Below are 27934 nucleotides of genomic sequence, written 5' to 3'. Positions count from 1 at the left end.
TCCCAATCCGCCCCGCCCCACGCAAAATGTCAGACCCTCCCCTTTTCTGGTCCCGAGCCTTTGGTACCGCGGGGGGCGGGGCATGAGCCAAGACCCCGCCCCTTCAACCAGAAAATCTGCGTTTACGACCCAAGTGGCTACCTTCTCTCGCCCTGTGGGGGCGCTAAGTTGCAGCTGCATTCTAGCCGAGGCCCCGCCCCCTGCAGTAGAGCTGTGGCGTCACGTCCGGCTTCTCTTTCCTCTGATTCCCTGCCGCGAGCAGTGAGAGAGTATCGTGAGTGGCCAACTTGTCGGAATAATGGTGAGCCTGGACCCACTGCCCCTGCCCCTCCATACCCCGCTTTGTCCTGCCGCTCCGCTGCCCCATCTTGTGCTACCAGCGCAGCTCTTTCCTTGTGTCTGCCCCCTACAACTACCGCACATGGTGCCGGCCGCGGCGTGCGGCCTGCGCTCCGCCCGCCGGTGAAGCCCTCGGTGCGGGCCAGGGGGAAGGGTGGGCCTCCAGGCTAGCGTCTGGTTCTGACCCGGCCTCTCCACAGTCCCAGAACTGCAAGGCCCGGGACTCATCCCGTGCGGAGAAATTTCTAGTGCCCCGGGCGGGCCGGCGTGGCTGGCCCCGCCTTCCTCCGGGCGGAGTTTGGGGCGGCGGGGAAGGCGCGGTCGGATGGAAGCTAGGCCGCTGCGTTCTCTCGTCCGCCTGGTGGTTGTCCCGCAGTGGCCTACAGCCCCTGTCTGTCTTATCCTTAGATTAAAATCAACTTCAGTCTTGCAGTTCCTGACGGTCAATCTCTTCAGGGTATGATTTTTATTCCTGGAGCTCTTGTAGATCCGAAACGCAAGGTCGCCTGCCTTATACAGCTTTAGAAATCTCTCCCTCCTCAAATGAATGCCCCGATGATGGAGAGCTTTATTGGAAAAAGTACACTGTTCTATCTATTAATTTTTTACCTGCCCACTTGCAAGTCTAATGAAAGGCACCTAAGTACATGTATTGAGGAATATTGGCATTCAGGTGCGTACTAGGCTTATACCAGGGATCATTTTCTAAGTTAAAGAAATGTCCAGCCGCTATGCTGGACACCTGAAACTAATATAAAATAATATGGAACGTTAATGCTAATCGAAAAATGAAAATGAAATTGAACAAATTTTAAAAAGAATATTGGCATTCTAACTAGTTCTTGATTTTCCTTTTTAGGCGTCCCTTTCCCTTGCACCTGTCAACATTTTCAAGGCTGGAGCTGATGAAGAGAGAGCAGAGACAGCTCGTCTGGTAAACCTTGTTCTCCTTCTTTTAAAGATCCAGTTATACAATTTTAAGACTAGAATTGATTTTGAAAATCTCTTCGATTTTTACTCCAGTCTTCCTTTGTTGGTGCCATCGCTATTGGAGACTTGGTGAAGAGCACCTTGGGACCCAAGGGCATGGTAAGAAAAACAGAATTCTTAATGTTTTGATATTGTTTTAGAGTCCTTAATGGAAATAGACATAGTAAATAACAGTTTTTTTGATGCTTTTTAATCTTTTGAAACTTAACTGTGAATTATACAGGCATGGACATATTCTTACTAAAAATCAAAGCAGTACCCCTATGGCTGAAGTCCCATTCAATGCCACTCACCTCCTCGGTGACAAGCACTGTTACCATTAGGATGTAAATCTTCCCGGCATCTTTGTTCACTTATGTAAATGTATGTGCATCTTAGTATTATGTGTTTTCTTCTATACTCGTAAGATTATGCTTTTTTTAATCATAGATACTATTTATGTAGTTTTCTGTAGTGTGCTTTGTTGAAATCTTGCCTCTTTAAGTGTCAAATAGTATTCAGCATCTTGATTATTTTATAGTTTACATTAGTAACTGTTTTGGGTGACACTTAATTTGTTTCTACTGTTTTGGCTATTACAGACCTGAAATAACCTTGTTTATGTGTCCCTTAATCTTCTAGCGTTTTTACCAAGGTAGATACCAAGGCTTTCTTGTGGGTGTATGCATTGAAAAAATTATAATGCATTCTGCCAAATAGCCATCCAGAAGACGTACCTATTAGCAGTATGTGAGGGTATTGATTGACCCATGTGTTAAAGACATACTTACATCTTCAGCCAAATATATTCCTTTTAGGACAAAATTCTGTTAAGCAGTGGTCGAGATGCCTCTCTTATGGTGACAAACGATGGTGCAACTATTCTGAAAAACATTGGTGTTGACAATCCAGCAGCTAAAGTTCTAGTTGGTGAGTCTGAAGATGATACTGTTTTGTTAACTTTGAAACACATTTTTAATAGGCTATGTTGACTAACTGTACTTTAGATTAACTGTTCACTTTTGAATTATTGTCTCTGTTAAAATACAAGCTTCTGGAATGCTGTGTAATTAATTATTGATGGTAAAAGCATTGCATTTTGTACTGAGAAAATCCAAAGAATTTATCGAGTGAGGAAACCAGATAGGTGAGATTTGGACTAGTAGTGGGTATATTTGGAGGATTAGGTAAGCTACAGAGAAGTAATTTAAAAGGCAGGATCAAATATAAGTGAGTTAACAACCAACTTGGTTTTTTTTTTTTTTTAGATATGTCAAGGGTTCAGGATGATGAAGTTGGTGATGGTACTACTTCTGTTACTGTTTTAGCAGCAGAATTACTAAGGGTAAGACTATCTGAACAAGTTTGGTTTCACTTTATTAATCGTTTTTTACTACTGTGGTTTTGAATGTCAGAAATAATCAAGTTCTTCCTACATTTTTACTATTTTTTTTTAAGATTTTTATTTATTTATTTTTAGGGAGGGAAGGGAGTGGGGGAGAGAGAGAGAGAGAGGTGGGGAGAGAGAGAGACAGACATCAATGTGTGGTTGCTGGGGGTTATGGCCTGCAACCCAGTAATGTACCCTAGCTGGGAATCAAACCTGGGACACTTTGGTTCCCAGCCCACGCTCAATCCACTGAGCTATGCCAGCCAGGGCTTCATTTTTACTATTGACAAGTATTTTCCACTCTTTATTTATAGGAAGCAGAATCTTTAATTGCAAAAAAGATTCATCCACAGACCATCATTGCAGGTTGGAGAGAAGCCACAAAGGCAGCAAGACATGCTCTGTTGAATTCTGCAGTCGATCATGGGTCAGTATGCCAAAATGTTATAAACATTTGACATTCTTTGTAAAGTATGCTCAGCTACAAAGTCTAGAGAATATGAAAACATACACAAACATCCTGCTGCCTCATCTTGCCCCAACATAAAACCCCACTTTACCCCCCAGAGGCGTCCGCTAAGTTAAAGTTTGGGTTTTCATTTTTTGCCGGGATATTCACAGTAAGTGAAACAGATAGTAGCATTGTGTAGAGGGTTATTAGCTTCTTTAATGTAGTTGAATAACAACCACATTTCTGGGTGTTAATACTCTCCAGTATTTTTTTATTCTCTACAGTATATACTTTTAAAGATTTTATTTTTATTTTTAGAAAGACAGGGAGAGAAACATCAGTGCGAGGTTGCTCGAGTGGCCCCCACTGGGGTCCTGGCCCACAACCCAGGCATGTGCCCTAACTGGGAATCGAACTGGCGACCCCTTGGTTTACATCCTTACTCAATCCACTGATTGAGTATCAATCTGAATCAGCCAGAGCTTATTCTCTGCAGTATTTTTTTTTTAAGATTTTATTTATTTTTAGAGAGAGAAGGGAAGGAGAGAGAGAGAGAGAGAAACATCAATGTGTGGTTGCTGGGGGTCATGGCCTGCAACCCAGGAATGTACCCTGACTGGGAATCAAACCTGTGACACTCTGGTTTGCAGCCCACGCTCAATCCACTGAGCTACGCCAGCCAGGGCTCTCTGTAGTATTTTTAATTGAGGTGTGCTGTTGATTGTTGAGGTATGTAGTATAATTTACTTATCTGTAGTTGGAGTTTTATGTTTTGACAGTGGTTAGCTTTATGTTGTGGTAAACTTGTTACCCCAAAAAATGTTTCAAGAAGTGTTGCTGGGTTCAAAGATAAGTAACCCTTCAGAAAAAAAATATACTAATTTACACTTCCAATACCTGTATAACAGTGCCTGTTTCCTCATGTTCTTGACAGTGTTTTGTATGCTTTTGTGTGCTTGTGTTTCTTCATTATAGTTTGCCAGTTTGGTAGTGTGGGAAATAGTACCCTTTAATTTGCATTGGTTGTTTACTGGTGAGGTTTAATTCTTACCACGTGAGTCCTCACTGCTTGGGGTGAAAGTATCTATTGACATGTGAGTATCTGAATAAATTTTGAAAAGTAAAATAGGGTTGATATCAATGAAGAAGTAAGTTTAAGCATTTTATTTTAAGAAAGTCATGAGTTTTCCTATTTGATTGTTTTTTTAGTTCTGATGAAGTTAAATTTCGCCAAGATTTAATGAACATTGCGGGAACAACATTATCCTCAAAGCTTCTTACTCATCACAAAGATCACTTTACTAAGTTAGCTGTGGAAGCTGTTCTCAGATTGAAAGGCTCTGGTAATCTGGAGGCAATTCATGTCATCAAGAAACTAGGAGGAAGCCTGGCGGATTCCTATTTAGATGAAGGTATGCATATATGTTGAATGTGGGCAAACAAGCTATGATGGGATGTTGAGGGGTAAATACTGAGTGAATCTTATTTTTAACTAGTCAGGACTAGAAACACTTTACAAAGCCAGAAAAACCTATCTTTAAAGACAAAAGTTACATTGCATCCATTTTTGTCATTTTCCTCTATCTGTTCCTCATCTGTTTCCTCTATCTGTTCTTCATCTCACACCATCCCAGCATTTTTTGGATAATATCTAGATTCTGTTTATACCATGAAGATATTTTTAGTCTCTAATAAAGAGAAATTACAGTTCTATTTTTCTGGAAGCCAGCTATCTTCAAATGATGCTTTTTCTTAGGATTATATGTGTTCTTCAGGGAGGGTCTAGGATAAATCATTTAGTTGGCAGGTGTTGAGGATATACAGAGTCTGGCACAAATAATGCCCATTTTTATTTTTATTTTTTTTTAAGATTTTATTTATTTATTTTTAGAGAGGGAAGGGAAGGAGAAAGAGAGAGAGAGAGAGAGAAACATCAATGTGCGGTTGCTGGGGTCATGGCCTGCAACTCAGGCGTGTACCCTGACTGGGAATGGAACCTGCGACACTTTGGTTTGCAGCCCACGCTCAATCCACTGAGCTACACCAGCCAGGAATAATGCCCATTTTTAAATACAAAATCATAAGCACATAATTCTGTACCATAACATCACACTCAAGCACACCATGTGACATTTTAGGTGAAGTGTTGAAATTAAAACTAGAAATTATTACACGTATATTATTACCCTATCAACCACATAGAAGCAGATGTTACTTCTTCCAGACCCTGTATATTTCTTGGTATTCTTAAAGAGTAGTAAATTAGTCATAACTGCTATTGTTTTAGTGTATTTTGTTGATAAAGTAGGAATTTTCCAAGTACCTTTACGTTGTATTTACTTAACAAAATGGCCTATAGATGGTAGTTTATGCATTCTCTTCTACAGATAAGGGGGGAAAAAGGATTAAGTTGTGCATTACAGTTCCTGCTTTACCAGTGATTGAGAGTCCATGCATTGCTGTGTGTCAGTTGTGTCTTCCAAGGGAGTAACAATTCTGAAAATATTCTTGGTTGAGTTTATGTGCAAGGGCTCTGTAGCATTTCCAGTAGGGGCTGGTGGTAGAGAAAGATAAAATAAGGATAGCTGTCTTTTTTTAAATATCTGCTCTGTGCCAGGCATTGTAATAGGAATTTTACTTAAAATCTCATCCCTTATGATACTGACCCAGTGAGTGAGAGTTAGGTTCAGCTTAGTAGAGCAGGAAACCCAAGATGATAATGGCTTAGTAAAAGTTACATATGCATCTAAAAGAAGCCTGGAGAAACAATACTGTGCTCGAATGATAGTTCTTTTTTTTATTTTTTTATTTTTTTAATCATTGTTCAAATACAGTTTTCTCCTTCTTACTCCCAATCCAGTCCCCCCCCACCCTCCCCACTTCCCTCCCATTACCACCCTCCCCTTAGTCTATGACCACGTGTCCTTTAAGTTTGTTCCTGTGAACCCTTCCCAAATACCATATGATCTCACCTTTAACAGGAACCTAAATAACAACAAAGAAACAAGCAAAATATAACCAAAGACACTGAAATAGAGGACAGGCTGATGGTGACCAGAGGGGAGAGGAGAGGGAATGATAGTTCTGAATCAACAGGGCCTTAGGCTGGTGACTATTACTGTGCCACTGGTTGTATTCCTGTTTTACAAATGAGTAACTAAGGTTGAATGAGTTTTCCCAGGTTGTTACCATACGCAGCCTGTGTGCAGCAGAGGGATATTTGGGGCCAGGTTTGTCTGACTCCATTGCCCATGGCTTTTTCATTTGATCACCAGCTTCAGTTCTTTACATTTCAGTAACTTCTGGCAATCCCCTGTGTATCTGAATTTTCACAGCGTGTTTTCTCTTATACTGGTTTTAAGCTAATGATAGTGGACTTAATACCATTACATTGTAACCCATATTCCTGTTTATGTAGTATGCCGTATATCTGAGATAAAAGTTTAAAAATACTGTGTTTACTCTAAATATTTGTGCTCTGCTCTTAAGTTTTTCTGTTTCATATAATTTTAAAATGACCTGCTAAAATGATTTTTCTGATCACTGTTCTAGTGGAATGCTTTATAGGGTCTCTCTAGAAGCTTAGACGTAGTCTGAGCATTAAAGTCTTAAATTAGACTTAAGTGTATTCTTTGAAAGTATTGGGTTGGCCAAAAAGTTTGTTTTTTTCCGTAAGATGGTTCTAGTGGCGCTTAGTTGTCTTTAACTTAATTCAAAACAATTTTGTTAGATTATATTGTGACAGCTATCATAATATCAGTGTGCATTTTTAAAAAACATCAAAATCGGTGAATTCAAAAGAGTAAAAATGTAACTGACGTACAAAAAAAGATATATGCAGTGTATGGAGAAGGTGCTATGATTAATTGAATGTTTTAAAACTGGTTTGCAAAGTTTCATGCTGGAGATTTCTTGCTGGATGATGCTCCATGGTCAGATAGACCAGTAGAAGTTGGTAGCAATCAAATCAAGACATTAATTGAGAACAGTCAACATTCTACCACATGGGAGATAGCCAACATACTCAAAATATGTAAATCAATAAAGTTATTGGTGAATATGAAAAATGTGTCTTTTATTTTACGGAAAAAAACTAAACAGACTTGTTGGCCAACCCAATAATTTGATAAAGCAGACAACTTCGTAAGAGTTACTAACTCAACCCTGAAATGTTTAATACAATACTCTCCTCATATTGTAGGCTTTCTGTTGGATAAAAAAATTGGAGTAAATCAACCAAAGCGAATTGAAAATGCTAAAATTCTTATTGCAAATACTGGTATGGATACAGACAAAATAAAGGTATGCTTACATTTCTTGAAACTTTGATTGCTAGCTGCTGGGAATTAGTTGCACCAACAAGCTTAGAATATATATATGACTATATATACACAAGCAAACATTTTTTGGTGTATTTACATAAAAATGTTTACATATGCTGTGGGAATCTGAAGAGTAATTAAGGTGATGCTGTTTTTCTGCTTTCTCCTTTCTTAGATATTTGGTTCTCGTGTAAGAGTTGATTCTACAGCAAAGGTGGCAGAAATAGAACATGCAGAAAAGGAAAAAATGAAAGAGAAAGTTGAACGTATTCTTAAGCATGGGATAAATTGCTTTATTAACAGGTCTGTGTGTTCTTGTGCTAACCTTATTTGTAACTATCTAAGAAAGAATTTTTTTCTAAAAAGACTTATGGAAATACCTTATATTTAGGAGCTGTTTTATTTTTTCAGATATAAATATAATTATATAGCAAGTCATTTGCATTATAATTCAAGGTATATTTTGTAAAGGTTTTGTTTACAAAACCTTTTTTGTTTACTAAACCTTTTTCTGTGAACAGTAACAGTTTTTTGATTTGGCAGTTACTAGTTTTGACTATAGTATACATATATTTGGAGGAGAGTTAATTTTTTATTAAATGGTGGGAGTTTGAAGTAGCAAAATGCTAATAGCATAGAAATAAAAAAATGAAGAGATGAAAATAGTAAGAATTTTAAGGCTTTTAATTTCTATGAAAAATATGCGTAAACCTTTCTCATGTATTCTTTTTAAGATTTTACTTATATATTCTTAGAGGGGCAGGGAGAGGGATAGAAACATCAATGAATGGTTGCCTTTTGCACGCCTCTTACTGGGGACCTGTCCCACAACCCAGGCATGTGCCCTGACAGGGAATTGAACCAGCGGCCCTTTGGTTCTCAGGCCAGCACTCAGTCCACTGAGCCACACCTGCCAGGGCTCATAAATTCTTAATTACTAGTATTTTAAGACTTTAGTGGATTGTTTGAATGAGGAAAACATCAAGAGGAATAGCACAGTTCAGTGAAATGGTCTTAGTTAACTTTGAGAGATAATGTTTGAGGAAAAATAATTGTTTTAGGCCAAATGTTTGTTGGCTTTTGAAAAGTAAGTTTGTAAATTTCTATGTGATCTGTGAATCTAATAACACACATTTTGCCCAGCAGTGCATTATAAAATTATAGTTTGGGGGTTTTTTTGAACTTTTAAAGAGATGCTTTTAATTTTATTGTAAAAGTAACATGTTCATTTTGGAATATAGAAAAATATAAAGAAGAAATGATCTAGGGTCTTACCTCAGGAATTCTTTCCTTTAAATTCACTTCTGTGTGTGGTGTTCTAGTTTGTTTTTCACTTAGTTGTGATCATATGCTATAAACTTGTAATTCACTTTTTTTTTTAAGATTTTCTTTCTTTATTTTTAGAGAGGGAAGGGAGGGAGATACAGAGAAACATCAATGTGCAGTTGCTGGGGGTCATGGCCTGTAACCCAGGCATGTACCCTGACTGGGCATCGAACCTGCGACACTTTGGTTCGCAGTCTGCGCTCAATCCACTGAGCTACGCCAGCCAGGGCTGTAATTCACTTTTTAAATCTAACAGTACATACTGTTACGTAAGATTAAAAACTTTTTAATAATTTTTAAATTTTCATTTATACACATACTCTCGTAGTGGACATTGAGGTCACTGGCAAATTTTGTTATTCTATATAAAGATTCTTACAAATATGTTCATTACATATTTTCTTGCTGTAGATTATCAGTAGTAAAGTTAAAGCATATGAGTATTATGGTTTTGATGCATTGCTGTTGAATTGCTTTCTAGTTTATACTAGTAACAATATTTTAAAAAACCTGTTTGTAATACTAGCATGGATGCACTAGTGTTATAATTTATAAATTTTTGTATATTTAAGAAATTGTATCTTGTTCTGATTTATATTTCATTGATAACTGTTGAGGTAAAATTTTTTCTATTTTTACCCCCATGGTTTTATCTTTGTTAGTCTGTGGTATTTTATCTTGTGATGTAACAGTGTATTTATATATTTTATATATAGGCAGTTAATTTATAATTATCCGGAACAGCTCTTTGGTGCTGCTGGTGTTATGGCCATTGAGCATGCAGATTTCGCAGGTGTAGAACGCCTGGCTCTTGTCACAGGTATGGGGAAAAGTCATTAATTTCTAACAAACATAATAATCACTCTTGGATTTATTGAGTTTTAGCACAGTTGATGAGTCTTTGAAAGATGCTGGTGAGTTAGGGATGCCAACTCCCAGCCTCAGGCAGTTGAAAATCTGCATATAACTTCTGACTGCAAAGATTTATAGTCAGCCCTTCGCACCCAACTGCTGTGAAGAAGGTGACCCTTGAATAACATGGGTTTGCACTGAACAGGTTCAGCTTTTTAAACCTACTTATAAGTAGAACCATGGAATTCAAACTCATATTGTTCAAGGGTTAAATGTATACGTAACTTGTTGCTGAGAGTACGAAGAAATCCCCTTGAGTTAATTTGAAATCTGATGTATACTTTTTGGCTTTCTTTAGTTTAGTTACATTATTTTTATTTTTTATAAAGACTTTATTTATATGTTTTTAGAGAGGGGAAGGGAAGGAGAAAGAGAGGGAGAGAAGCATCTCTCAGTTGCCTGTTGCACATCCCCATCTTGGGACCTGGCCCGCAACCCAGGCATGTGCCCTGACTGGGAATTGCCCTGGCAACTTTGGTTTGCAGGCCAGTGCTCAATCTACTGAGCCACACGAGCCAGGGCAGTTACGTTATATGTAATATACTAAATTATATGCCGGGTTTACCATTGGTATAGATGGTTTTTTGTTGTTATTTTAAAGATACGTACTATGTTATTTTTCACAAACCCATATGGCCACAGTCTTCAAGTCTATAAACTAGAGCTTGAAAAAAGTTTTATGTCTTTATCTAGTAAATGAAATGTTTTTCATTTACTTATTTCTAATGCTAAGTGAGTAGTTTAATGCTTTGTGCCCTGTATAGTAATACAGTTATGATAGTAATCTTTACTGAATGCTTAACCATATGACAGAGAGTGGGTCAAGTACTTCAACATTGCTTTTGTTAAGTTTTGAAAATTTCTGAAAGTAGTAAATATTAAAATAAGTGTGAAACAGTTTGGCAATGTATGATGAAAAGTTAGTATTCTCCAGCATCCACCCTTCAGAAGAGGGATGTATGTAAGGAGTGATGTAATTCCAGTTATGTGCAATAGAAATGATGTTTATAAGTAAGGTATGTTTAAATCAAAGTGATGCAGAGTGCAGCTTGTTAACTTTCTATTTGTGGTAATGGTTTTTGAAGTAACCTCTAAGTAGCCCTGGAAGAACTAAGCATTAAAAACTTTTATTCTCTTAATTTTTAGGTCCTGGAAAATAAAGGAATAGGTTGGAAAGTTGGTTGGGGACCTGGCAATGAGAATGAAGGAGAATGGGGTTTGGGGTGGAAAGCCACTGGGTATGGTGACTTCAGTTGAAATTGCCCTGAGTGTTTGAAGAAATTAAAGGATACTAATTAATGTAGAGAGTAGAATTGGCCTCATCTCAGAATTCCTAGGCCATTTTTAATAATCTGAGAAGCATAATCTTCTGACCTAAAAAGACACATTTTCATTTTATTAATTAATTTGAAATGGGTTTGCCTGCTCTAGTTAAAGTTCTTTAAAAGCCATTGCACACTTGATGCCTAAAGCCTAAAGTGATAAAACTTAAGATGCTCATGTTTATGTAACTCCTTTAATGCAACAAAATTAAAGACATAAGAAATGTGAATGATAGCACATTCATGGGATAAGTTAGTGATACATGAAATTGCCACATATACTCAGAAGAAAATTTACTGCACCAAGTGTACCAATTGAGGTTGACACCATGGTGGCCCCCATTCTATTAGCTTATATGTAGTCATAATATGTGAAATGGGTTTTTGCAGATATCAAGAAATAACCTTGTAAGCAGATATAGATGATTGAGTGTAGGATAAGTGAAAATTCTCAAAGGCTAAATTAGTGTCATTTTTGGATATGATGTCCCAAACACCAGTAGGGTCTTTTTATCTCGAAAACAAAGTCTCAGGAATTTGCCAACCAAAAAAGGATTTCAGCCATATAGATTATCAGTTTAAGTTAGTAGAGTTGGGAAGACCAGAGTTCTTTGTATAAATTATAAAGTAGATGTATGTATAAAGCATCAGTTATTCAGCAGATACATCGATGAGATGGAGAGAGGTATTCTAACTTATTGAAAGAGGTTGATGAGCTAGAGAAAAGGATTTTAAAATGGAAATCTAACTTGCCTAATTAGGATCCAGGAAGGGAAATGGCTAACCCTTTCAGTTTACAGCATGGAAGAGGGAGGGGAAAATAGGAATAGAGATATGACATAAGGAATAAAATGAATTTACTTTTTTGACACTTCAACTAAGTTTGCTCTGGGAAATTCTCAGTATATATTTCCCGTTTTCTAGGTCTTATAAGGGTCTAGGTCTTTATGACATTTCAGTTATTGTGATAATTAGCAGATACCAAGTGCCCATTAAGCTGTTTCAAAAGTTCATACATCTGTTGATATAATAGTGAAGTATTTTCATTTTTGGTTGGGAAATTGGATCATAAGAGTACTGATCTTCTAGATTGGATTCAGAAGAGAATCTGTATTTAAATGTAGGCTTAAAGGTAAATGGTAAAGTTTCCATTTAAGGGACTTCTGGCCAAGATGGAGGTGTAAGTAGACACACTGTGCCTCCTCACACAACCAAAAGAAGGACAACAACAATTTAAAAACAAAAAGCAACCAGAACTGACAGAAAATCTAACTGTATGGAAGTCTGGCAACCAAGGAGTTAAAGAAGACACATTCATCCAGACCAGTAGGAGGGGCAGAGACAGGCAGCCGGGCAAAGAGGACTCCTGGCAAAGCTGCAACTGGCCAGCAAGGCAGCAGCTGGCAGACTGGCAAGGCAGCGGATTGTGGACCAGGCAGTCCCACATTCATGTACAGATAAACTGGGAGAAACAACTGGGGAGCTGGGCTGACTATGCAATCCAGGCCCAGTACAGGGAAATAAACCACTGATTGAAAACACTTGTAGGGGTTGAGGCAATGGGAGAAACTACCAGCCTCACAGCAGAATTTGTTGGAGAGACCCACAGGGTCCTAGAATGTACACAAACCACCCACCTTGGAATCATCACCAGAAGGGCCCCATTTGCTTGTGGGAAGTGACTGAAATCCAGCAGAGAGTGGAGCAAGGGCCGTTGTTCCCTCTCGGACCCCTCCCCCACATATAGCATCACAGCACAGTGATGTGGTTCCTTTAACAGCTGCATCAAGACAAAAAAAAAAAATGACAGAAATGAAAGATCAAAGCTTCAGAAAAAATACAACTAAGCAATGAAGAGATAGCCAACCTATCAAATGTGCAGTTCAAAACACTGGTAATCAGGATGCTTACAGAATTGGTTGAATTTGGTCACAAATTAGATGAAAAATGAAGGCTATCCTAAGTGAAATAAAGGAAAATGTACAGGGAATCAATAGTGATGGGAAGGAAACTGGGACTCAAATCAACAGTGTGGACCGGAAGGAAGAAGAAACATCCAACCAGAAAACTGAAGAAATAAGAATTCAAAAAAATGAGAGGCTTTAGGAACCTTCAGAACATCTTTAAACGTTCCAGCATCTGAATTATTGGGGTACCAGAAGAGGAAGAGCAACAAGTGGAAATGTTAGCTGAACAAATAATAAAGCAGAACTTCCCCAATCTGGCAAAGGAAATAGACTTCCAGGAAGTCCAGGAAGCTCAGAGAGTCCCAAAGAAGTTGGACTCAAGGAGGAACACACCAAGGCACATCATAATTACATTACCCAAGATTAAAATGAAGGAGAGCATCCTAGAAGCAGCAAGAGAAAAGGAGAGTTACCTACAAAGGAGTTCCCATCAGACTGTCAGCTGATTTCTCAAAAGAGACCTTGCAGGCAAGAAGGGGCTGGAAAGATGTATTCCAACTTACGAAAGGCAAGGACCTACATTCAGGATTACTGTATCCAGCAAAGCTTTCATTTAGAATGGAAAGGCAGATAAATTGCTTCTCAGATAAGGTCAAGTGAAAGGAGTTCATCCTTTCACTTGAAATATTAAAATATTTATATGAAATATTAAAGGAATTATATGAAATATTAAAGGAATTTATCTAAGAAAAAGGAGATAAAAAAATAGGAACAGTAAAATGACAGCAAATTCACAGTTATTAACACCCACACCTAAAACAAAAGCAAACTAAGCAAACAACTAGAACAAGAACAGAATTACAGAAATGGAGGTCACATGGTAGGTTATCAGCAGGGGAGTGGGAGGGGGAGTGAGGGGGAAAAGGTACAGAGAATAAGTAGCATGAATGGTAGGTAGAAAAGAGACAGGGGGAGGGTAAGAATAGTATAGGAAATGTAGAAGACAGCTTACATGTACAACCCATGGACATGAACTAAAAGGGGGGAAAGTGGGTGGGAGGGGGTGCAGAGGGGAGTGAAGGGGAAAATGGGGCAACTGGAATAGCATAATTGATAAAATATATTTAAAAAAAAATAAAGTTTCCATTTAACCTTTAGGGATAGTAAACAGTGTCTGCACAGGTCTGAAGAAGCCAGGCTGCTTGGATTTGAATCCCATCTTCACTTTATTTGTTCAGGCTGTGTAACCATGGATAAGAAACTAAACATCTCTGCCTCTATTTTATCATTTCTAAATGGGATAATAATGGACCATATCTCATTAAGATTGTTGTAAGAGTAATTAATTTCATAAGAGGTGCTTCAGAGAGTGCTTTGCATATAATCAATCAACTTAAAAAATTTTATATGTTAATTACTGCTTGTTCAAAAGCAAATTTTAAACCTGTTATGTATTTAATTATATTTATGTTCATAGGTGGTGAAATTGCCTCTACTTTTGACCACCCAGAACTAGTGAAACTTGGAAGTTGCAAGCTAATTGAGGAAGTCATGATTGGAGAGGACAAGCTTATTCACTTTTCCGGGGTAGCCCTTGGTGAGTGATTATGTAGATCTTGGTTTAGCATCCTAAATCCTTGTTAGGCTCTGTTGAAGTGAAAGAAACATTTACATAGTTATTAGAATTGATGTGTCTTCATTCTTGTGGAGCATAAATGTTAATTTTGATCTGTTTTGAGATCACCCTAATGTTAATCTTACCTCTGTGAACAGTGCATTTTCAACATAGTTGTTTTTTAGATAGCTTAGACTTATGAATATGAGTTGTCAGCAAAGAGAATGTATAACAGTAGGAGACATGTCAGCTTTCAAAACAAAGTAATATAACTAACACCTATATAAATGAAAGACAAATTTTTGTTTTATAATTAAATGCTCACTGTGACATAAGAATATTACTTTTTTTTAACATTAGGTGAAGCTTGTACTATTGTTCTTCGTGGTGCCACTCAACAAATTTTAGATGAAGCAGAAAGATCTTTGCATGATGCTCTTTGTGTTCTTGCCCAAACTGTGAAAGATTCTAGAACAGTTTATGGAGGAGGTAAAACATTTTATTTATTTTCTTAAAATATAGTATACATTGTAAGTGGTTTTAATGGTTCTTAGAAACTATATTGCTTCTGCACTTAATTTTAAAATGCTTGACATATCTGAGGGGAGTCAGTGTGTTTGAGAGAGCTGAGAGAGCTGAGCATACTGGTATTTTACTGTATTTTTAATCCACAGGCTGCTCTGAGATGCTGATGGCTCACGCTGTGACGCAGCTTGCCAGTAAAACACCAGGTAAAGAAGCTGTTGCAATGGAGTCTTACGCTAAAGCACTGAGAATGGTAAGTTAAAAATAAGAGATGTGAACTTAAATTTTGTTGGTGTTGGTGGTTTTTAAGTGGATATATTTTTCTAACTTGGGAAGAAAATGTTTCTTTTCTTGGTCTTAAGAAAAAAAGCAGGATCACAGCACCTTTAAATTTGATTCTGGAGTTTATCTTCTTTATGAGCTGTAATTAAAAAGAAGCAGATTTTACAATGTTTCCAAATATGTAATTTTTAAAAGCTGTCCTAGTTAGGCATCAGTGAATTTTACTAGAATAGATAGTAACCATTTGTCTTCTTAACTTCATAGTTGCCAACTATAATAGCTGACAATGCAGGCTATGACAGTGCAGATCTGGTGGCACAGCTCCGAGCTGCCCATAGCGAAGGCAATACAACTGCTGGACTGGGTAAGGAATCAACTGGGGCCTTGTAATTGTTAAGGGTAACTCTTCACCAAGTTCTTTACCTTTTTTTGTTAGTGAATGCTCATGATAACCATATAAAAGATGCCTTTGGCTCTTTTGTAAGCATTATATATTCTAGGAAAATATTTTCATATTCTCAGCACTGCCAAACTTTGTTATTCCACAAAGGGTATAACTCTAGTTTGAAGATTTTTAACTAGTTTGTTATATTATGGTTATAGAATTAAAGTACATAAGCAATAGTTATATTCCAAAATAAATGTAAACTTTACTATATCTCTTATAATATAAGCCACATTAACTCCCAGTCTCATGGTGAACTATTTCTGAGACCTTCTTGAATGTAGATTGCTGATACATAGACAAAAGTGTAGCCAAAAAGGGCGATTTAGTTCAAATTGAAAAATATCCCAACTAACAGTCCAGGACATTATAGGAATCATCTTAGAGGGTAGATAATCCTGTCACTGGACAAGAGAGAGTTGATGACTAACAATTTGTATGAAGATAAAGTAGGATTCTCACAAGAAGGAAAATAGGTGACGTTTAAATTCTCTTATCCAGTGAAGATTTCGTGGTACTTAGTGATGAGCATATTTTTTGTAGTAATTTTACAAAATTTCTACAAAGTAAGTAGATTAAATAGATTATGTAAGTAGATTAAGATAGGTGATCTAGTGTTTTGTTTTAAGTTTTTCATTATTTGACATAGTTCTCCATTAATACAAATAATCAGTAGTTGGTGTTTTGATTTTTTGAAGATTTTTCTTGAGTGATAGAGTTGAGTAATGTTGTAATTTTATTTTTCATAGCAGGATTAATTTTATTTGTTTAAGTCATTAGTGATATTTCGATACTTGCTAAAACTGTAGTTAATTTAGTAAGTACTTTTTCTTTTCAGATATGAAGGAAGGTACTATTGGCGATATGGCAACACTGGGTATAACAGAAAGTTTCCAAGTAAAGCGACAGGTTCTTCTGAGTGCGGCTGAAGCAGCAGAGGTGATTCTCCGTGTGGACAACATTATCAAAGCAGCACCAAGGTATATTGTAGCACTAGAAAACATTTCTTAGAAAAAGCTACTAACATGGAAACAAAAAAAAAATAGGTAACTGCATATAATGGTAGTTGATAGAAAGTTTAACCATTTTTGCCTAGACGAAAGTATTACGCAAGTTATTTAAAATAGGTTATCACAACTCTTAGATTTAAGCCAGAAAAGCTTAGTGGGGAGCAGGGTATGGTGACGTGGAATAACTCTTAAGATAGAAAGGGCTCATAAAGAGCCAGGAAAGGTCAAGAGTCAGAGAGCTTTTAGGCAGGAGTGTGTAGTAGTAAACACTTGAGGTCTTTTTACCATGATGGGTCAACTCCAGTCGTTTTCTGTCCTAGTATACTTTTCCATATCGACATTCTTTTTTTTTTTAAGATTTTATTTTTAGCGAGGGGAGGGGAGGGAAAAAGAGAGGGAGAGAAACATTAATGTATGGTTACCTCTCATGTGGCTCCCACTGGGGACCTGGCTTGCAACCCAGGCACATGCCCTGACTGGGAATCGAACCAGTGATCCTTTGGTTCGTAGCCTGCACTCAGTCCACTGAGCTACACCAGCCAGGGCATATTGACATTCTTACTCAAGTAATTAGCACAGTTCTTCATGTGTTCCTATACCAGCAGTTTTTCTAAAATGCCGAATTCTTTTAAAAACTCATTCGCATAAAAATGGTTAAATGACCCTGGCTGGTATGGCTAAGTGGATTGAGCGCCAGCCTGCTAACCAAAGGGTCACTGGTTTGATTCCCAGTCAGGACGCGTGCCTGGGTTGCAGGCCAGGTCCCCATTAGGGGCTGCATGACAGGCAACTAATGTTTCTCTCCCTCTTTTTCTCCCCCGCTCCCTTCCCCTCTCTCTAAAAATAAAATCTTTTTTAAAAAATGGTTAGATGGCCAGAAAATCTTAACTTTTGAAAACTTATTTAGTAATTTTAATTGTTCTTATTAATAGTTACCGAAACCATTTATTTTACCTCTCTTGGTGGTACTTCAGGGAGATGGGAGGGGATAGTGGCTTAGACCAGGAGATAGAAGTGAAGGTGGTGAGAAGTGGTCGATAAAAAATGCATATTTTGAAGGTAGGGTCAGCAGAATTTGTGGGTTGGACACAGGGTGTGAGAGGAAAGGGGATTGTGGATAATTCAAGGTTTTTGTAGGGAGAAATGAGTTTTTCTTAATTGAGGTGGGAAAGGCTTTTGGGAGGGAAGAAGTATGTTTCAATTTGGGATATTTGAGATGTCTTTTGATAATTCAGTTGGCTCGTTGATTCTGTAGTTGAGGAGAGAAGTTGGAGCTGTCGTTACAAATTTAGGTGTCGTCAGCCTAAATGTAGTATTTAAAGCTATTAGACTGGTCCATTCCTCAAGAGAATGAATGTATCGAAAGCAGGAAAGTGGTTTTAAGGACTGAGTACTAGAAAATTCTGGTTATAAGTTTGGAAAGATTCAGAGCAACCAGCAAAGGACACTGGAGTGTACAGAATGGATAATTATTTAAACTGGGTGATGGCCACAGGAGGGTTCGTGATACAGTCTCTGCTTCTATATGCATTTGAAATTTTCCATAACACAGACTTTTCAAGATTGGTTAGTAGGGAGTTGCTACTGAGGTGGGAGGAAAAACCAAGGGAACGTGTGTCCAGAAGCCAAATGAAGGATTTAGGGAGGAGGAGTGATCAGTTGCCAAAATGATGTAAGTAGGTCAAGTATTAGAGGTAAAGACGGCAAATTGACGTTAAAAATGGATTTAGTATCAGGCGATTGGTGATCTTGACAAACCATTTTAGTGGAGTGGAGGGAGTGGGCAAAGAGGAATTGGAGGGAGTGTATATAGATACACTGCTTTTTGGAGGAGCCTTGTGAGTGGGAGCAGAGAAGTGGGGTAGTAGCTAGAGGAGGTGTAGGTGTTTATTTTGAAAATTCAGTTTAAGTGGGAGCAATTTCCTAGAGAGGAAATGATTGCAGGGAGGGGGAGCTGTCCACTAAGCAGCTGCAAGAGGGAATGAGAGATCAGAGAACAAGAGCAGGAGTTGGTTTTAGACAGGAGCACAGGGAGTTCATCTGTAGTAACGGGAGGGAGCTAGGAATGCTACCAGGAAATGACACCTTAAATGCATTGAGTTACAGTGGACCTTTTTTGTGCAGAACCCTGCAGTCTCATTTCATTGGCTTTTGTGAGTGGTAGCTATCCTAATACTGTATTAGGGGAAGGAAAGGGTGGAAAATAGTGATTTGGTTGTAGAGAGAACAGATGAAATTCTATTTAAATCCACTGTGATGTGTGGTAGAAAGAAGAGCGGCCTGAAAAATCTAGAGATTTTCTGCTTCTGGTATTAGCAGGACAGGGTAATGAAGAGGTAACTTCCTCACTGGTTTTCCATGTTTTGAAATGGAAAATTAGTGAGGGAAGGAGAAGTTGACAGAAAGGGTTTTTGGAAGTAGTGCCACCAAAGATTAAATGCAGTTATGTTTTCTATTGTCTTTAAGCAGAATGATAGCAAAAGGAAACTGAATTCTATAATTAAACATTTCTGACTTGGGATCAAGGTCACATAACCACATTCACTCTCAGAAATTTTCACAATAATCCAGCTCCCTCAACCACCTTTGAAACATACACTCTTAATACCTAATTTGACCTGGTAACACTATTTTAGAGGTGTAAGCATTTATTAAATATATCAGAAATTCTGATGTACGGGGCTGTGGACTTTTTTCATGCTAGTTAGTAACACCCAGGGAACCCTTTGACAGCTGCTTGATAACTTTTTCTGTAGTGACATGTTTTAGCATCCTTTAATCAGATACCCACTAGCCACCATGGTTGGAAGGGTTTATCTCTTCATATGATTCCAGTATGCTGTACTCCTTGCGTCTGTTTTTAATCTTTTCTGCTTCTTTTAACTATTGTGCTTACCTCTAGAAGCAGATTCTCAAGCCCTTGCTCCTTGACAAGGCATTAAGTAAAAGAATTGCACTAGTAGTACCCACACCATGCCACCTTCCTGAGCCATTCATAATGTGGTTACCAGAGAATAAAAGTTTAACATCTAAGATGCAAGAGGTACTATTGGCAAGTTACTGGACCCCATCAGCACCTTACCTATTGACATTGGTTTTCTTCAGTTAGAGTGATGATACAGAGATTTTCTTTCATTTAGAGGCCCCAAAGCCTTTTTACAACTTCTGGTTAAGAGTAACTATCTTTGACTAATTTAGTAAAATTCCTTAATACATATTAGTTGAAAACATAAATTAACCATTTCCTGAAAAATACATGTTATTTTCTCAAAAATAACATTTGTTAAGTAAGTTGTTTGGACAAGAAGTTGAGAACTTGCTAAATTAATACAGATGTTCATATTTCAGATTTTTGTAATGTCCTCTTAATAAAATGGTAATTGAGGGATGTTAGGAGGTAGAAACGGGTAGGTGGAAAATAGGGTTATAATGGTCTTAAAATTAGGATTCTAGCTGTGTTTGTATTTAATATAAACTTTTGATTAGAATCATGCTTTTCAGTTTTACCATTGACTTTTTTCTTAAGTGTGTTGTATAATCCTTGTAGGAAACGTGTGCCGGACCACCACCCTTGTTAAGCATTCCTGTATGCTGTTATTTAACCTGGACCAGTTCACAGTAAAGTTGTTTGGAAGACTTTTGACTTCTTAAAGATGACTACAGAGTCGAAGTTTATCAGTGGTTCTTATATCCTTCAGTTTGGACATTTAGCTGACCTTTTACTTTAACATGGGTCTAATTTATTTGCTGTTCATTTTCCATAAAATTTAGTTGATTTAAAAGTCCATTTCTCATACTGTGCACCAAAATAAAAATTTGAACAGTTACTTAGTTGTTACCTCTCTCAGTGATTTCTTCTTGTAACTTAATGGATATGAATGATTGTACTTTCCACTAGAGTTGTTTCACCTTAACTACTGATTTATGAAATAATTATCTTGATTTATACAAGTCCAAGTCAGATATGGTAAACATACACTAATGTTTTGGTTCTCAGTGTTATACATAACCTTTAGTAACTAACCATTTATTTTTATTTAGTGAAAGTATTATAGTCTTTAGTACTCATTTAATTTTGTGGAGTCTTAACTACTGTCTCTTTACATGGAAAAACTTGTATGAGAAAAACTTATGATGATTTCTGTTACTTTAAATTCAAAAGAGTCCTAGGTTTAATGCTTGTTGTTGCAAGCTGCTTGAATTACCTGTAATGCTTGATAAGATAATGCCCTTTTAAGAAGGCGGGCTTTGTTAAGACTTCAGCATTGTTGTTGCTAGGGTTTTTGTTTTGAGCAAATGGATTCTAGAGAATGATGATGGATGTAAGTATGTACTGAGTTTAGTGGTCATTTTAGATTTGGAGGTTATTTATATATCAGTGTATAGCAGAATGCACAAGAAATAAAATGAGAAAGCCCAGTAGTAGGTAATAGGTTTTTACTGGGTATTTGTCATCATGGAAAGACATTTTATTCCCAGGGAAGAGCAAAAAGATTTCAAAGAAACTCTGAATAAACCAACCTTTTTTTTTTCTAAAAGTTTGTTTCAACATTTTGTAGAAGCTGTTAAAACTGGAAAAAAATTGGTTTTCTTTGTTGTGATGCTAGCTTTTGTCTTCTAACATTCACGTAAAGGAGAAATACGCTGAGGTCGTTAAAGAGAATAATACTGATTTTATTTTTTTACTTTTAGGAATATTAATAGTGGTACTGTTTGCTGTGTGATTTTTTTAAGTACTTTATCATGCGTGATAACATTAGTTTACATCCCACAGTGCAAGTGGAGCAGATGAGTGTATAAAACCTGCAGAGGTTTCAGTGGGAGAGGTGGGTTTAAACGTCTTTCCTGAGGGACCAGATGGCTTACAGTAGCATTTTAATCTAAAAGCATTCTTGGGCACATTTTTTTCTCCACAGATCTTGAAAAGAATACACCAGTTAAAGGTAGAAACATGGGAGTTCAGTTGTTACGTTGAACAATACACCCGTGTCCCTTTTCGTCTTTGAATTCGTATCTTTTGAAGCCCTTACAGATTTTATTGTGATGGTTGTAGAATATTCCAAGTTAACAAATTTTAAAATCTTTAGTTTTCAAAGTTCTAAACTAGGCTCCTCTAATTCCTATGAGTTTTGGGATGGAGTTTCTGTAAGGTCTGAAATAGCAAATGTGGAAGCAGTGTTATTTGCACAAGACTTTTGTGACATGGAAATAAGAGAGTTGCAATGTACATAATAGTTACTGCATAGAAAATTGTCTAATGATCAGGAATTTGAAGTCTATTCTAGTAAACTTAGGGGTTTTTTTGTTGTTTTTTGAAGGAGAATGTGTGCTGGTTATTCTCCTTTTAGCTCTCCTCAAGCCAAGATCCATTCTTCGCCTGCTTGGGTGCCATGGGGCTCCTCTTGATGACCACTTCCCAGCTCCTTGTGGACTGACTTCCTGTGGTTTAACTCAGGAGGCACTGGCAAGATGTGGGGAGAAGGAATCATTTTCTTTCCGGTTTTACTCTCTGTCTCTGAAAGTGGCTGCATCCTTGAAAGACCTATCACTACTATCACTTCTCAGGGTACTCGCAGCTCTTACTGGATTTGGGTGACATTTCTGTTCCCTTCTCAGCTGTGTGGGTAATGGCAGCTGCTGCTGTTGCACTTGTTTCTGTGTGTCAATATTACTACCTCAGTATTGTCCCCCCCCCCCCCAATCCTGTCTAGTAATCGTTCCATTGTTAAAGTCTCTCCATGTAAACCATATGGGGGGTGAATAAATTTTCTGGCCAGGACCCTGACTGATAAGTCAACAAAATGCCCTTTGTATAGAATTCTAAGTCTGCTTTGTCTCATACTTTCTCTAGAGTATTAGAACATCCCTAAAAAAGAAGTGTAAAGAGGACTTTTTTTTTAAAGATTTTATTTATTTATTTTTAGAGAGAAGGGAAGAGAGGGAGAGAAACATCAATGTGTGGTCACCTCTCATGTGTTCCTCCTTACTGGGGACCTGGTCTGCAACCCAGGCGTGCCCTGACTGGGAATCAAACCAGCGGTTCTTTGCTTCACAGGCCTGTACTCAGTCCACTGAGCTACACCAACCAGGGCTAAAGAGGACTTTTTAAAATTAGGATTACTGTAGAACATTTCAGATTCTCAGTATGAAGAATAAAGCAAACCTGATTACAGAGTTTTCATTTATAAATTATGAGTTGTACAGTACAAAGGGGTATTGAACAGGTTATGTGAATTAAAACCCTGAGGATAGTGCCATTCTTGTGGGCTGGGTGCATGATAAAATCTCCAAAATTCAGGTTCCTTGGTAGAATTGTGCTAGCCACCAGGGATTCAGAGATAAATAACACCTTCCTGTTCTCCAGAAGTAGGTTATGTCTAGAGAGGGGGAAAAGCATGGAAACTTAGTATTTTTAGTAGTATTAATATCCCTTCTGTGCTAGTGAGATTATAAGGTCTATGCATTTTTTTACATTGACAAAAGCCAGAGAGTAAAGTGTCTAGCAGATAGACACCTGTGTCTTATACCTCATGCCCCTTAAGACACACAAAGGCTTAGTACCAAGGAAGGCTCATGTTTTCAATTACAGCAGTTTCTCATATTTTTTTCAGTGTTGTTTCATTGTAATGCTGTGATGCCATAGGAACTTAACTAATTTATATTAGCCTATGGTAAAATTGGCTGTTATGTGCCCTTTCACTTAAAGTTGTAGAACCTGTCAATGTTAACTGAGGACTTATGGTGCATTGGTGATGTCACTGATTCTAGAATAATAGGGAAAGGGCAAGTATATTCATTCAGAAATTTAAAAATAAAATCTTAGGTAATCATGTCTGATTTTAGGCAAGCCAGAAGAATTGGACCACATTGCAATTATATTTCTCATGTTCAAGACTACAGATACTGTTGAAAATTTTATTGAAAAAGAAAAAGCTTTCTTGTTTCATAGCGTTTTTTTTTCCTTCAAGCAAGGAATTACTGATTGTAGGGTAAATGTAAGTATTGTATTGCATGGCATAACAATGAAAGAATGTGGTATGTAAACATTAACTGCCACCTGTCAGGCACTGTTCTGTGTACTTTATACGCAGTAATTTGTTTAATCCTTAACATTACTCTGAGAGGTAGGAACTTAACCATTTTAATGATGAGAAAATTGAGGCACACAGACTAACTGACCAGTGGTGAAGGGCAAACCTGGGGTTTGAACTTGGGTAGTTTGAAGGCTATGCTCTTAACCATTGTAATACACCATGGTTTTTGAGTTAAAATTTAACAAGCCTACTTTTTAAGTGTGAAATTACAGTGATGTTGCATTTTAGGACAGAAGAGAAAAAATGTATTTCTATAGAATTCATATTGATTTTTGCTGGCATCACTTTTATTTATGGAAGCTAAAATTCTATACAGACTTCTGGAAGAGGTTTTACTCTTGTGTAACACTTTGTGTTTCAGGACTTTTATCTTTTACAAAAAATTACTTTATTGAAGTAACATTGGTTAATAAAGTTATTTAGGTTTCAGAGGTCCAACTAGTTCTACAACACATCGTCTGTATATTGTGTGTTCACCACCCCAAGTCCTGTCTCCTTCCAACACCACTTATCCCCACTTTACCCTCTTCTCCCTCCCCTACCCCCCTTTCCTTGTGGTAATCACACTGTTGTCTGTCTGAGGTTTTTTTCTTTTCTTAATCTTTTCACCTTTTTCACCCAGTCCCCACCCCCACCACCACCTCCTCTCTGACAGCTGTCAGTCTGTTCCCCGTATCTGAGTTCTGTTTTGTTTGTTTTGTTCATTGGATTCCACATATTGAATGGTGTTTGTTTTTTTCTGACTGGCATATTTCACCTAGTATACCAGACAGATTTCTATCTCCAGGTCCATTCATGCTGTCCCAAAAGGTAGGGTTTCCTTCTTTGCAGCCGAGTAGTATTCTCTTGAGTAAATGGACAGCTTTTTTTTATCCACTCATGTACTGATGGGTACTTGAGCTGCTTTCAGATCTTGGCTACTATAAATAATGCTGCAATGAACAGGGTATATATATTCTTATGAATTAGTGTTTCGGGATTCTTTGGATATATTCGTAGAAGTGGAATCACTGGGTCATATGGTTTCGGGACTGGTAAAATCATAAATAAATTTATATCTGGTACTTCAACATCTTCCCTTTTTTATATTCTACTTATGTCAGAATTTCAAGAAAACATCAGAAAGTAATGGAAATGCAAATATTACTTTACAGTCACTTTAGACAGCAAAATCAGTGGTAAATCTTAACCATATTGTTGGAGATGTTTATGTATTGATTATTTTAGAAGAACACAGCTTGACGAATGTGCCGAAATGTTTATAATTTGACATTTGCTGCAGACCAGTTAGCTTCTTAGGTGAGGACTCCGTATTGGTTATGTGGCTACAGTTTGTTTCATGGCTTTGGTCTGTGGCAACACTGGAAAAGGCTCTTAACCCTGGAAAGGGGAAGATAAGGTCAAAATAAAGCCAAGCACTCATAAGACTGGCTCTGTGTATACAGGTCAGCAGGCGGTTTTGTTGGCAGAAAGTTTCTGTCATCAGTTGAGTATAGTTTAGTTCAATCATTCGGAATGAGAAAATAGACTATAAATTTCACTGTCTAAATCTAAACCTGCTGAAGGAGTTAACATGTTTGACATTACATTTAATGACTCAAGTCTAATCAACTTGTTCCACAGATGGGATGGTGATAGGAAGATTATGTGAAATGAAATTTCCTCTGATTTAGCAAGAAATATTTTGTAGGAAAACATGAAAACAGTCTGCTGTGTAATGTCATTTGAGAACCAAACTTTGCTGGGCTAAGATGCTTTTATGGCAAAAGTAATGTTTTAAAAGCTAACTATATAGTATGTTTTAGTTAAGATGACCCTTTGTGTCCTTGATTGCTAAAGAGGTTTACAAAAAGGATTGTATTATCAGCCCTGGCTGGTGTGGCTCAGTGGATAGAGCCCTGGCCTGTGAACCAAAGGTTCAATTCCCGTCAGGACACATGTCTGGGTTGTGGGCCAGGTCTCCAGGTGGGGGTGTGTGAAGGGCAACCAACTGATGTATCTCTCACACACTGATGTTTCCCTTTCTCCCTCCCTCCCTTCCCCTCTCCCTAAAAGAATAAAAAAAAATTTTTTTTTAAGGGATTGTGTTATCAAATCACCCACTGACAGCAGTTGACATATTCATGGGAAGGTCACAATTTACATAGTTAAATGGCTAAAATACCTAGATTTTTATACTGATCATCAAAAGACCCTATATACAAAAGTCAAATCAGAACAAAGGCAGAGATACTGAAGCTAAAGAGGCAGAAAATCTCTATGTATACCAGAACCTGCAGGTCAGATTTCCACATCCTTGTTTCAAGTGAGCAGGTTTCTCACCTACTGCCTTTAACCCAGTGTGATTCTAGAAATGCTTCCCTCCATGGGAGGGGATTCAATTCAGCTCTGGCTTGTTAATGTGAGTAAATAGGAGTGCTTTGCTTCATAGAGGCAGCCAGGTCACAACTAGGCTTGATATTAGAGACCACATTGCCATAGATTGTGCTTTCTAGATGACTTCTAGCATTGTCAGTGACAGTAAACAGTTGAGAACAGACCTTGAGTCAAACCTTTTCGGGAAGGTGAGCTAAGTTCCCATGAACCACTGTCAAGTTTGAAGGGTCAGATGACCTCCAGCGAGAGGCATTCTTCATCAGGGGTCTTTTCAGCCTTCACTGAACAGGGGAAAAGCAAGGTCTTTTTGTGAGTCTGATTAGGTGGAAATGCCCTTTTAAGTGGCTTGAATTAGTAATATTTTCACACTATTGTGGTCACTCATGGTAAGAAAATACATCCTACAGAAGATTGGAGACAGTCCCTCTAGGTGAGTACTATAAATACCTTATTTCAGGAGCTCACGGACCTCACAACCAGCCACTTTTGGAGAGTGGAGGACTCCACAGTGTCCCAGCCCTTGGCTCTTCAGTTTCAAAATACCTGCTTGGAGAGGCTGGTTTTCTAGCAAGGAAGTTGGCAGGCTTCCTGTAGCACACAACTTCCCTTTGGCAGAGATGTTTGCCAGGACATTTTTCTGCTTCGTGTGATTTAGAGGTTTCATCTGATTATCAGCTCCTACAGAAGAGATACCCCAAATGTTCCAGAACAACCTTTTGCACTCTGCTGGAGTTGGGTTCTTGGCATTGACCTACTACCGAAGCTCAGGAGGTGGTAGGAGCAAGTGTGGGAGCCAGGGCAAGTGCCTGAGCCTCCTGGCTTTCCTCGGCTAGAGCGTAGCGCCTGGCTTTTCTGCGGTCAGGCTCTGGGGTCTCCTCTGCCCATCTTCCCACGCGGCGCACACCTTTGGCCACCTTGGGTGCATTCCTGCAAGGGTTGTGGTCGTAGATAACCAGCTTCAGACTTGGCAAGTGGGCCAAGCTGGGGAAGTAGCGGATGCTGTTTCGGTCTACATCGATGACCTCCAGGAAGGGCATGTGAAGCAGCACAGGGGGAAACTCGGTTAGCAGGTTGCCTGAGAGCCAGATAGTCCTCAGCTCCCGAAGGCGCCGGAGCTGACCTGGTAGCAGACGCAGGGCATTAGAGCCGGCATGTAGAGTCTTAAGGAGACGGAGCTCGCAGACCACATCTGGCAGCTGGGTGAGGCAGTTGGCCTCAACCCACAGGGTCCGAAGATTCTGGAGCAGGCTCAGTTCATTGGGGAGGTCGCAGAGTTTGTTGTTGCCCAGATAGAGTATGCAGAGCTCTTTCAAAGTACACACCACCTGGGGCAGAGCCTTGAAGTTGTTGAAATCCAGGGCCAGGATCTGCAGATTCTGTAGCTGCCCCAGTTCCAGAGGCAGGCTGCTGAGGTGGTTGTCGCTCAGGTAGAGCTTGACCAGCTCCCGGAAGGAGCACACGTGCATGGGGAAGCGGCGTAGCTGGGTCCCACTCAGATCCACCATCTTGTCCAGGGGCATCTCCCGGAGGTCTCCAACCACATAGTTCTGGCAGCGGTCAGCTGGAATGAAGGCCACGAGGGCCCTGATGGTGTTCCCCATGCACAGAGGCTGGAGGTGTGGCGAGCTGCAGCCCACCAACAGCCGGGG

General features: G+C 38.5%; 2 protein-coding genes across 2 annotated transcripts; one reads left to right on the top strand and one right to left on the bottom strand.

The window, feature by feature from the left end:
* The first annotated feature begins 192 nt into the window (after positions 1-192).
* CCT2 (chaperonin containing TCP1 subunit 2) lies at positions 193-20642 on the top strand. Its single transcript, XM_045829684.1, has 16 exons — positions 193-301; positions 1199-1273; positions 1363-1428; positions 2127-2238; positions 2577-2653; positions 3013-3125; positions 4359-4561; positions 7351-7451; positions 7647-7774; positions 9514-9617; positions 14416-14535; positions 14914-15042; positions 15228-15331; positions 15625-15724; positions 16644-16785; positions 20363-20642. The coding sequence occupies exons 1-16, from the start codon at positions 299-301 to the stop codon at positions 20391-20393; spliced, it is 1608 nt and encodes a 535-aa protein (XP_045685640.1). The 5' UTR covers positions 193-298; the 3' UTR covers positions 20394-20642.
* On the bottom strand, positions 15363-27934 carry LRRC10 (leucine rich repeat containing 10). The gene is made up of 2 exons (XM_045829685.1): positions 26450-27934; positions 15363-15499 (listed from the first exon to the last, which is right to left on the bottom strand). Exon 1 carries the CDS (start codon positions 27884-27886, stop codon positions 27050-27052), a length of 837 nt encoding a protein of 278 aa, XP_045685641.1. The 5' UTR covers positions 27887-27934; the 3' UTR covers positions 15363-15499; positions 26450-27049.

Source organism: Phyllostomus hastatus, unplaced genomic scaffold (assembly GCF_019186645.2).
Source record: "Phyllostomus hastatus isolate PE091 unplaced genomic scaffold, TTU_PhHast_1.1 phas_scaffold_93, whole genome shotgun sequence".
Lineage (NCBI taxonomy): Eukaryota > Metazoa > Chordata > Mammalia > Chiroptera > Phyllostomidae > Phyllostomus > Phyllostomus hastatus.
This window is presented reverse-complemented; position numbering and strand designations above follow the sequence as displayed.